A 10,724-nucleotide genomic window follows, 5' to 3' on the forward strand; every position below is an offset into this window, starting at 1 on the left:
TTGTCTTGATGTTTTTAATTAAAATTTTTACAAAAAAAAAAAAGTGAGATGACATTACAATATTTAAGACCACAGTCAAAAGCACCTCCATGACATTAAAACATTCAAGAGGGTTTAATTCAGGCTGCGAATAAGATATTTATATAATTAATTATCTTTTCACCCTGATATTGCATGATAATTTAAGAAACTTGATTCATTTAAGAATTGTCTTCCCCTTACTGTTACTATCATAAATAAATTAAAAACATTAAAACAGATTCCCTATGTCCTAACTGTCCTTTAGTACCTGAATTCCCTGACAGTTTTGTCTGAATTACTTTGGATATCACTCTGCTGGTTCCCGTGGGCCCTAATAGGAGTTCAGCTTATTCATTAAAAGGTCCCAACAGAGACTATCCTGCTATCCCTTTTAACAAACTTCACACATATTGTAAAATAAAATCATGACATTGGATGAAAAACTCTCATCAAAGATGCTAAAATGTTCAAGTCACTCTGTGTGAGGTGGTTTGGGTTGTAGAAATAATCAATATGGCTCTTCATCCAAATGTAAGACTCAGTAAAGCCGGTCCACTGGTCGGTGTGTTCCCTTTTAATCCTTGAAGTTATAAAGTTTGTGTGTGGTCCTCGAAGTCCTGAGAAGTGATGCTACAGAGCACTATTTCCCTATAAAATGCCCCAAAATAGCTGATTAGAGTCATTATTATACACTGTGCTGTGGATAGCAGATGCATCAATGTAGAGATCTTGTATTCTATACCACAGATCCTGTTGGCTCTGCTCTAATCTCTTGGAATCTATTCAAAGCTACACCATCTCCTGTTCCTGTGTTTTCTAGTGTGACTGGTCATGAGAGCTGCACAGTTTAAAGCTCTGAGGGGGGCTTCCTTCATTTGTTTCCGATTGTGTGCTTCATTATGCTCCCCTCTCCGCCGCTTCCCTTTTCTTTGGCAGAGCTCTTGTCTGTTCTTTCAGTTTGCTCTCCCCTTCTCTTTCTACATTTTGATCCTAGCGTACAGCTCGTCTATCTGGGACCTGAAGCACTGACGCAATTCGTTCCTCTTGGCCTTCATTGTTGGAGTGAGCAGGCCGTTCTCGATGGAGAACATCTCGGTGTGGATGCAGATGGCCTTCACCTAAAAGACACACATGTTAGCAGGTTTTGTGTTAGGCAGGACGATGATGTTTTACTTCCGGAAGAGCTGCATCTTGTGTCTGCATGAAGTTTGTATAAAGCAGCAGTTCCCAAATGTAAAATAACTGTGGCAGAAACTCGCCACCCCTACTATCCCCAGGACAAGTTCAATGATTTCTGGATATTATCTCCCCATCTTGAGAACCACTGGTACAAAGAATAGATATTTCCAGCCTTAGCTAAATTATAGGTGAATGTTGTACCTGCTCAAACGACTTGAGGCCTCCTTCTTTGCCCAGCCGCAGCATGTCCTCCAGGATGGCTGCCTTGACTTCCTATGAATAGAAGGAAAAACAAAATAAACAAAAAAATATGCATGCCACAAGCTGTTGCAGACAGTGTGATATACAGCACATCCTAATACAGGTACAGGCTAACAAGTCAAATGAGGGTAGTGTGTCTGTTGTTATATATACATGCATTTTAAAACTAAGGGTAAATAGTGCTACTATTAATAGTGATCAGTGAAGCTTGCGTGGCTGATGCTTAGGGTTGGTCTTTTGTTTTTTGGGGTTTTTTTTCCCCAGTAGTTTTAGCCAAGTTTGCATTTGTGCAACAACCATCTGGAGTAACTCAAACAGTTTATGTTCAAGACACAGATCAGCAACATGTACTGACCAATAAATTCACCATCCTCATCAACATCATCATCATTCCAAGAGAATCTTGTGGTGCTCAGTGCACATATAACAAGAGGATCTCTTATGAAGACAAGAGGTTTTGGAGACGATCTAACATCCTTTTCTGACAAGCACAGATGTGAGAGATATAGACTATCACGGTTATATTTTTGTGTTGACTGCAAGCATTTTCAAAGCAATCTGAACTTTCTACAGGCCTCTGCACAGCATAATACTGAAACAGACACTTAATTAAGCACTTAGACCTTGTATTGCTGACTCCACAATGTTTGCACGTAGACTACTTACCAGTTTGAACAATGTTTTTATATTTGCTTTGTACTTACTAAAAAGCCGGATCAACACCACCAGGACTGCAGCAATACCAATAATCTTAAAATTGTCTTCATACCTACATCGAAACAGTGAATGAATTTAATTTCAGTCTACATTATTTTTGCCACCTTCCCTTCTTGGTTTGGCTGCAGCAGCGGTGTTGCTTTAAACCTGTATTGTATTTTTAAACTCTTTAGAATTAAAGTTTGTTCTTCTTGTGAGAAACACGCAGCTCTAAACTTGTCCATGTTTATGTGAACATGCTCGTAGCTACAATCAGAAACGCTGCACTGATAACCAGCTTTGTATGATCACTTAATGTGACTGCCGTTGTCAGATAACGAACACGCATCCTGGGCATGTCGACCTTGCTTCATGGTACAGACCATAGGTGTTACAACTGCCTTAAGCTGGCGGAAGGTGTGTTGTGTGATGGGAATTTATTAATCACTGTGTGACAATAAGTACACTAAGATCAGTTCCCACACAGTCATATCCATGCATTTACTTTGTTCCACACCATAAATATTTGTTGGACAAAAACAGAGGTATATTTGGTTATGAATCACTGATGCGTATGAGTAGAGTAATCAGTCAACATTGTTAGTATTCGAGGAAACAACATGTCTGCTGTGTGAATCCATTGTATTCTGGACTTACTGCTCTGCGGCAGAGTTCCTCGTAGCTGCCCTGAAACCCCAGCGTCCTCTTCGTCCAGTCAGACAGGAAGTCGGGGTCAGGAACCACCACGGCTACCAGACACGCCTGGGGATAAACAATGTGTACACTGATGTGATACAGAGAAGAGTCACAATACAGCGAAAAGGAAACAGATGTGCACTCATGGTAAGGATTTATCATCACAGTAAACAGCAGTTAAACAATAAAAAATCCCACCCAATCACTCCCATCCTCTCTTTCCCCGCCTACCTGCAGACTGTCTCCGTGCACAAAGACTTGTGCCACTGCATCACACCTCGTGTAGATATTCTCTATCTTCTCGGGAGCAATGTACTCCCCCTGAGCCAGCTTAAAGATGTGCTTCTTCCTGTCCACGATCTTCAGGGTGCCATTCTGTGAACCCACATTCACAATAAATGAATGCCTGTCCACATACTAGATGTCCACATTATGTCACAGACACAGCTTATTATGAATCTAGTTTAATGTAACTGAACTTGCGATGTAATTAATATTTGTAAGGTTGAGTTGAACTGAAACTACAGGAACCTACTGGAAGCCATTTCCCAATGTCTCCTGTGTGAACCCATCCATCTGCATCGATAGTCTCTGCCGTCTTTTCTGGGTCCTTCAAGTAGCCCTGGAACACGTTAGAACCCTTCACACACACCTGGAAACCGACACATACACACGCATTTAAATAACAGATATTACTACAAATGATATACGATGCTGTCTGTTTGTTTTTGTTTTTCACCTCTCCCTCTCCACGTGCAGCCAAGTAATTCATCTCAGGCACATCCACCAGTTTAACTGAGTTACAGGGCAAAGGAGCTCCAACGTGACCTGTTGTCAAATCAATCAAGCTCCTGTTAGGCCAAGTTAATTTATCACTGTGATACAGTTGTATGCCGTGGCTTATGAACAAAAGTCAAGCAGCTCTTTTATTTATTACCTGCCTCCCAGTCTCCAGGCATGGTCATCGTGCATCCAGCTGTGCACTCTGTTTGTCCATAGCCTTCATAGAACTGACACAGAGAATAAATTAGACGTATTATCGTTGTTTTTCTGTCACCGTTGCTTCTACAAACAGAGAATAACGCAGTGTAGACCTGACTGGGAACAGGAGGAGTGCGGATGAAGGTGATTACAGATCAGATAGCAGGATAACCAGTGAAACAAGAGCTAAACTGGACTTTCGCGTGGTGTTACCTGGCAGCCTACTGCAGCTCTGAGGAAGCTGAGAACAGTCGGAGAGATGGGAGCAGCTCCGGTTAGCATGAGACGCACTCGACCCCCGAGGCTGGCCTGTAGAGGGAAGCACACCACCATGACTGACAAATAATGTTAAAAGACAGTCAACCAGACATTTGCAACACTAAGATGCTTTCTAATATCTATATCCTCATATCTTCAAACTTCTGAATCACTTTCAGAAAAGTCTGTCTCTGGATGACAACAATGCTGTATATATTTTACTGTGTGCTCTTGAAGCTGTGTCTTCTGTGACACCTACTAGAAACCTTCACACCACCTGAGAGGGAAGCACTGGTGGTGGTTGCCTGGGTTTGGTGCAGTTATAAGTCACTGGGGCAGAGCCTATTTTGCAGGCTGGGATGTGAAGGTGTCGAGGGCTATTCAGTCGCCACACATCCGGTCTTCTTTTTACTGACATCACTTTGGTCCATGCCCTCTCAAACAGTAGTAAACTTTGGCCTGCTGTCAACGCCCCATTGAAATTGAGGTTCCAGACTAATTCACATTTGTGCATTTTTCTGGAGATGTCAGACTATGTCTGGTCCACATGCCATAAAATCACTTGGCTTGTATAATCAATTTATTTATAGAAATTCTAAATGTCATATTTTAGCAAACATTATTGTGGCAACAGTCTGGAAACACAAATATTGGTCCATACTCTAAATATAAACTGACAGAAATAAATTCCATACTTTTCCTTACAACGTGCTGAGAGGAGGAACCGTAACAGCAGTCAATAACCTTCTGAAGCCCTACATTTTTAACAAAGTCAAGCTATTTTTGGTCACCAACTCTCAAAACTAGCCATCCATATGATCACTGTTTTGGGCTGATAACTAAATATTTGACCATCTTCGCTCATGATTTTTCAACTTTTCTCTCACTCAAAATTACGCAGTGTAAATAATAACACTAATACTAATTATTATTATTTAGTTTTAGCCCACAGAGACTCCTCTGTTCCTGCTATTTGTGCTTCTTGACTGTTTCTGCTGATAGTTCAGCTGCTGTTAGCGGGATTGCTGGTGGAAGAGATCTGCTGAGTTTCGTTAACTCGAGGGATATACTGCAAATCAGAGTGCCTTCTTTTTTTTTTTTAGAATATTTGTTGCATCTGGGGACAACTGCAGTCTGTTTCTGACTATACATAGCCTTTTAATGCACATTGCAATGACTCCATTTTCCCAATAGAGATTTTATAATATGAGTCAAAAACAACAGGACAAGTTAGGCAGATTAATTCAGTATGTCTCCCAGCCTTAGCAAAAACCCTTCCTGGATATCTATAACTCAACTACATGGGACATGACAGGAGTATTAACTATGCTGAGTCTGCGTACCTGGACCTTCCTGAAGATGAGTTGATCCCAGATACTGTCTCTCCTCACGATGCCTTTCTTCATCTCTGCTTGCTTCCTCCTGTAGGCAAATCCCAGCAGCCAGCGCTTCAAAGAGGTGTTGGCCTGCCCAAAGATCTACAGAGGTGCACAAGAAAGCTCTCAATAAATAGGGTACAGAGGGGTACAGGTGTTAAGCTGGGAAGCGTCAGTAATTCAGACACTTGTTTGTGTACGGCTACCACCAATATGGGCCCCTACCTTATCGTACATTCTGTTAAGGAGTCGCGGTACCACAGGGAACACAGTAGGTTTCAACATGATCAGGTCATCTGACAGCCGACGGATATCTCCCTGGAAAAAGCCGATCCTGGCTCCCTGCACTAACATCACTCCCTGTCAGCAACATCAGAGGAGGAAAAGTTAAGAGTTTGTAATTAGAGAGAGGCAAACACACAAGGTTTGAAGGAACAGGGATCTATTTTTGACAAAAGGGAACTATGGGAACTATGGGAACGTACCTGTACTACTCTCTCAAACATATGAGCCAGGGGCAGGTAGGACATGTGGACATCACTGGGACCCACTGGACAATAAATCTAAAACATGTATACGCACACAGGTACACACATACAAGGACACAATGCACAAAGACACACGATCCAGACAGACAAACATGCACACAGACAGGGAGGGAAGCTAGTCAGCGTTAACGTTTGTACCTCCACCACCCGCTCAAGCATGTGGGCCAGAGGCAGATAAGACATCATGACATCTTCTGAAGAGGTCTGAACGTATGACTGGAGAGAAGAGGGACGAGTTGGTTAAAGCTTCTCACTCGATGGTAGTTATGGATCCTGAATATGCCAACTGCAGACAGTAAGACCAGTCCCTGTCTCCTGTCCTTGCTTTTCCCCCTTTCCTTAAACCATTCTTCCTTTCTGCTCCATCATCCATTCCTTAATTAAAAAATTTTAAAACAAATAAAGCCTCAAGTTCGTCTAACCTTGCTTCTTCCTTTCCTATGTATCCCACACCTTCACTGAATCTTACTTTCTCCCTGACAGCCAGTTTGAGTGACATAAAACGTACATATTCAGGATGAAACGTACCTCGCCCTTTGATAGAAATTGTTCTAAACGACGCTCTAACTCAAGCCTCACCTCTGCTACTTTGATGAAGGCTGAACAGTTTGACACAATATTCCCATGAGTCAACATAGCGCCCTTTGGGTTTCCTGAAAAAGCACAAACATATAACAACAAATACATATGTTAGATTCTGATGGAAATCATCTTTATCGCAGTCCACTGTGCGTCAGTGCATGTGTCACCTGTTGTTCCGCTTGTGAAGCAGATAAGCGCCATGTCGTCAGGTTTTGGAGGCTGAAGGGACGGAGTGACATTGGTCAATCAGTGCAACATGACACACAACAGCCCTGTTCTAAGTACTGACCGGTAAGAAGTGTTTACGTACCATTGGTTGGCGATAGTTGGCCTTCCCAATGGCCTGTGCAACAAGAACAGCAAAATGAATTAAGTCATCATGGACGGAATGAAAGTAAACAGAAAACACAGCACAACAAGAAAAGCAGCGAGAAGAAAGCAAGAAATAAACAAATATGATGGAAATTTAAATCAAGGTGGCAAAAGAGAAAAACATCAAGATAATGAAATAGCAAACAGCAATGCAGAGATTTAAAAAAATGTCAGGAGGGAAATAAAAAGAACTAAAGCAAACAACAGTGCAAAATATTTTCATTCTAAAAGGTGAAAAAAACAAAAAATAAAGAGTTAGTGATAAAATGTGCCTCCTGACCTCCATCTCCTGTAGGCTGAGGATGGTGATTCCAACCCGCTTCCCCCTTTCAACCAGGTCAGCACTCGGGGTCTCCATCAATACGATGGTTTTCACCGAGTGTTTGGTGTCCTTAACACAGTCCAGCACCAGATTGACTTTTTCCGTTACATCACACACTACAGTTGAAATGGAAGCTGTGGAAACAAAAAGACAAACACATGCGAACAAACCCGTCACCGGCAGAACGACATAACAGTGTTCAAGTGTCCGTATTTACACGGTCGTCGCTGGGGTTTACCTTTGTCTATAATGTACGCGATGGCCTCTGTTCCCAGTGTGTCGTACAGAGGAACTGATACCAGAGAATAGGTATAGCATGCCAGCTCAGTGATGGTCCACTAAACACACACAAGCATTAAAAGAAGATCAGTTTACTCAGTAACAATGGCAGATAAAACCCCAGGCAGCCTATAAATACACGTATAAGCACTCCTCTGGCAACTATACATGTTAAACAGGGTATCTGTCAGTACTGATGTATGATTTATGGCCATATTTCTCTTGAAATTAATGAGAAAAAACTGAAGATCACTTAAAAGCTGTAAGGTGTGTCCGTACCTCGGGTCTGTTCTGAGAGAAAATGCCAATATAAGGGTCGGCGGTCTTGGAGTGTCCTTTGTGAAGAAATGCAGAACCCAGATTCTCTGTTCGCTCCATCACCTGACACACACACACACACAAACACACACACACACACACACACACACACACACATACAAAAAAAAGCTTTCTTCAGCCTCTATTTATCTCAAAGATGCAGGTAAAGGGGATATAACGTGTTTTGAGGTAATGATTTTCAGTGCTGTGGAAGTGACATACAGTAACGTTACCACTATTTATGCAGGGAGAGTTATTACCTACTGGCTCCATGGAAGAAAAAAAACACGTGGGAGCAGAAACATTGTGCGATGTGGTGTTGCAACTCGGACTCCAAGCCTTACCAATCCCACTCCTGAGCATAAACAAGTGTTTGTACTGCCTGCAATTTTGAGCTTTACTGCTGTCCAGCTGGTAGCTATAATGTTTTTACAAGGTGAGCTGCTCGCGGTGACTCTTACCTCCCTGTAGGACATCCATTCATAGGGTTGCTTTGGTTTCCTGGAGCCCAGACAGGGACCATTATCTGGAGGATGAAAGGAGGAAAGGAGACTTGTAATTGGGGAAAGTAATGGAAAGGACAAGTGACAGAATTTCCATCCCACCATCACATATACATACTGTGTTGTACTATCCTGTATATAGTGCTGCTGACATGCAAGACATCTGTTTATAGAAAAACAATGTAAAACTACGATGTTTATAGTGGTGGCAAGATGCTGTGATGTCACCAGCGAAGGTTTGCTGACTCAAAAAAGCTGTTTATAGTGCTCAGGGTAACAGGATATGACTGAAACTACCCTCTGTGAGGGTAAATGTAAGGCAAATGAAACATCCTGCTAAACAGAAGTTGCTCTCGTTTACTGTCGTGGTTATCAAGCATGACATCTAAACCCCATATAGGAGATAAAGCTGTGTACTTTATGGTCACTGGAAAACTTAACAGGCTGTTAAGTAACTCTACAACTACAAATACGAGGTGTGTCGGAAAATTTTCAGGACTGGTGTCACAAAAGATATGTTTCAAATCCAAACTACAGACTACAAGTTTTCCTCTTGAAGTAATCCCTCTGGAGTCAAACAGTCTTCTCTGCCACGCTGCCATGCACTCCTGGAAGGATTCTTCAGGGATCCTCCTCAGCTTCATCGTCATCTTGATGTCGTCCACGTCTTCAAAACAGGTCTCCTTGATGACCCCCTTAAGCTTGGGGAAGAGGAAACAATCCCACGGAGCCAGGTGGGTGAGTAGGGAGGTTGCTCCAGCACGGAGATGTTCTTCTCAGCCAGGAACTGTCGGATGCTCAGGGCGTTGTGAGCAGTTGTCATGGTGAAGCAGCCACCACTTGTCCTGCCACAACTCTCGCCTCTTCTCGCGCACTGAACGAAGCAAAAGGATCTCTTTGTAGATGTGCTGGTTGATCGTCTGAAGGGGAAAACTCGTAGTTTGTAGTTTGGGTTTGAAATCTATCTTTGTGACACCAGTCCTGGAACTTCCCTGACACCTCGTATATGCTTTCATCATGCATTGTTTGAAACTTACTGGACACTCTGGCGCCTCTGAGGAAGAACTCGTACATCGTTGTGGCGTCGTCATAGATGTGCGTCAAGTGGTTCTCTCCGTTCAGCAGAGTTGACTGACGAGCCAAATCTCCACCCTGGTAAAACAAACAAAAGTGTGTAATGAAATCTACAGCGACAACTTGAGTAATTTAAAGTATTCCAAGTGAATCATGTCTGGATGCACACAGCGTAACATCTCAGTGAGTTAGTGAAGGAGTCTATCAACTTGACTTTGACAGCCACTTGAACTCACCGGAACTTCAACTGACTGCATGTGCAGGTCGCAGACTAGAGGGAGGGCCTTGGGTCGCGTTGCCAGGTAGTAGGTGGTTGCAGCAGCCACTGCCCCCACGGTGAGCAACGTGGGGGTGGAGACATTCCTCATGTAGTCGCTGACCTTGTCCAGGTTTGGCAGCCTCAGCCTCTGAAGGAACTCCAGGCTCAGCATGATGCTGCTGGTGAGGTAAAAGTGTTCGGTGGAATGGTGGCGGGAGGGTGTGCTTGATAACAGTGAGTTTGCTCTGAGGTAGGGTGGAGCTACAATGAAAGGCCTGAGTGAGGTTACAAGTGTGAGTGTTACTTAAAGGAGTGTATGGAGGGATGCCGGCCAGGAGGGGACCTAGAGAGAGCAAGGCAAGAGATGTCATTATTATTATTTTTTTTACAGTGTTAGTGCTTTAAATCTTTTAAAACTATAACTGAGAGTATAGGCGTGTAACTTTTAATCCATGAATCACACTTGTCACACTTGATTTTTGTTTGTTTAAACCAGTTAAATGAACCTTACAAAGTGCATGCCCTTGTTACCTTAATGCTATCTTGCTCACTGCTGCAATACTAACATGCTGATGTCTAGCAGGTAAGACCAGTTTACCAGTATAGTTTAACCTGCTGTTTGCAGTATAGTACAATTATAATAAGCCTTAAACAGGGAGAACATTGGAGGCTTGTTAGGAAAATTCTTCAGTGGAGTCCTAACTGCTGCCAATCAATACACAGAGTCGTCTCTTAAGTCAAAGAAAAGTTTTACTTGCAGCAAGGAGCAACGTGTACAGCACAGAGTCTGAACAAGTGACTAACTAAAAGCATGAAGCACTGGTTCTTGTATACAGAAAACAAAAGACAACCTCCCACAAACGTGTGTGTGTGTAGGCATGGTGATTTCACTGCCCGCGAAGGACGTCTTGTCCTTATCTCACACTAACAAGGTGAAATAGAGGCAATGAACATTTACAGCATTCTCATACTTTTCACAAAGATCATTGGATCATAACA

At 42.6% G+C, this 10,724-nt stretch overlaps 1 protein-coding gene across 1 annotated transcript in view; it reads right to left on the reverse strand.

The window, feature by feature from the left end:
- Positions 1-10,724, reverse strand: part of LOC103373597 (long-chain-fatty-acid--CoA ligase 1-like) — a 19,139-nt gene continuing 8,415 nt past the window's right edge. Inside the window, exons 2-21 of the mRNA XM_008303516.1 lie at positions 9,703-10,068; positions 9,430-9,544; positions 8,351-8,415; positions 7,851-7,952; positions 7,531-7,630; positions 7,251-7,426; positions 6,909-6,941; positions 6,766-6,817; positions 6,596-6,669; positions 5,954-6,031; positions 5,694-5,828; positions 5,436-5,570; positions 4,048-4,143; positions 3,791-3,863; positions 3,593-3,681; positions 3,389-3,505; positions 3,085-3,228; positions 2,815-2,919; positions 1,402-1,473; positions 1-1,139 (exon numbers count right to left, since the gene is read on the reverse strand). Of these exons, the coding sequence (XP_008301738.1) occupies positions 999-1,139; positions 1,402-1,473; positions 2,815-2,919; positions 3,085-3,228; positions 3,389-3,505; positions 3,593-3,681; positions 3,791-3,863; positions 4,048-4,143; positions 5,436-5,570; positions 5,694-5,828; positions 5,954-6,031; positions 6,596-6,669; positions 6,766-6,817; positions 6,909-6,941; positions 7,251-7,426; positions 7,531-7,630; positions 7,851-7,952; positions 8,351-8,415; positions 9,430-9,544; positions 9,703-9,897 (2,097 nt within the window). The 5' untranslated portion in view covers positions 9,898-10,068 and the 3' untranslated portion in view covers positions 1-998. The remainder of the gene's footprint in view (positions 1,140-1,401; positions 1,474-2,814; positions 2,920-3,084; positions 3,229-3,388; positions 3,506-3,592; positions 3,682-3,790; positions 3,864-4,047; positions 4,144-5,435; positions 5,571-5,693; positions 5,829-5,953; positions 6,032-6,595; positions 6,670-6,765; positions 6,818-6,908; positions 6,942-7,250; positions 7,427-7,530; positions 7,631-7,850; positions 7,953-8,350; positions 8,416-9,429; positions 9,545-9,702; positions 10,069-10,724) is intronic.

The sequence above is a fragment of the Stegastes partitus genome, unplaced genomic scaffold (assembly GCF_000690725.1).
Source record: "Stegastes partitus isolate 25-593 unplaced genomic scaffold, Stegastes_partitus-1.0.2 Scaffold2023, whole genome shotgun sequence".
Taxonomy (NCBI): Eukaryota; Metazoa; Chordata; class Actinopteri; family Pomacentridae; genus Stegastes; species Stegastes partitus.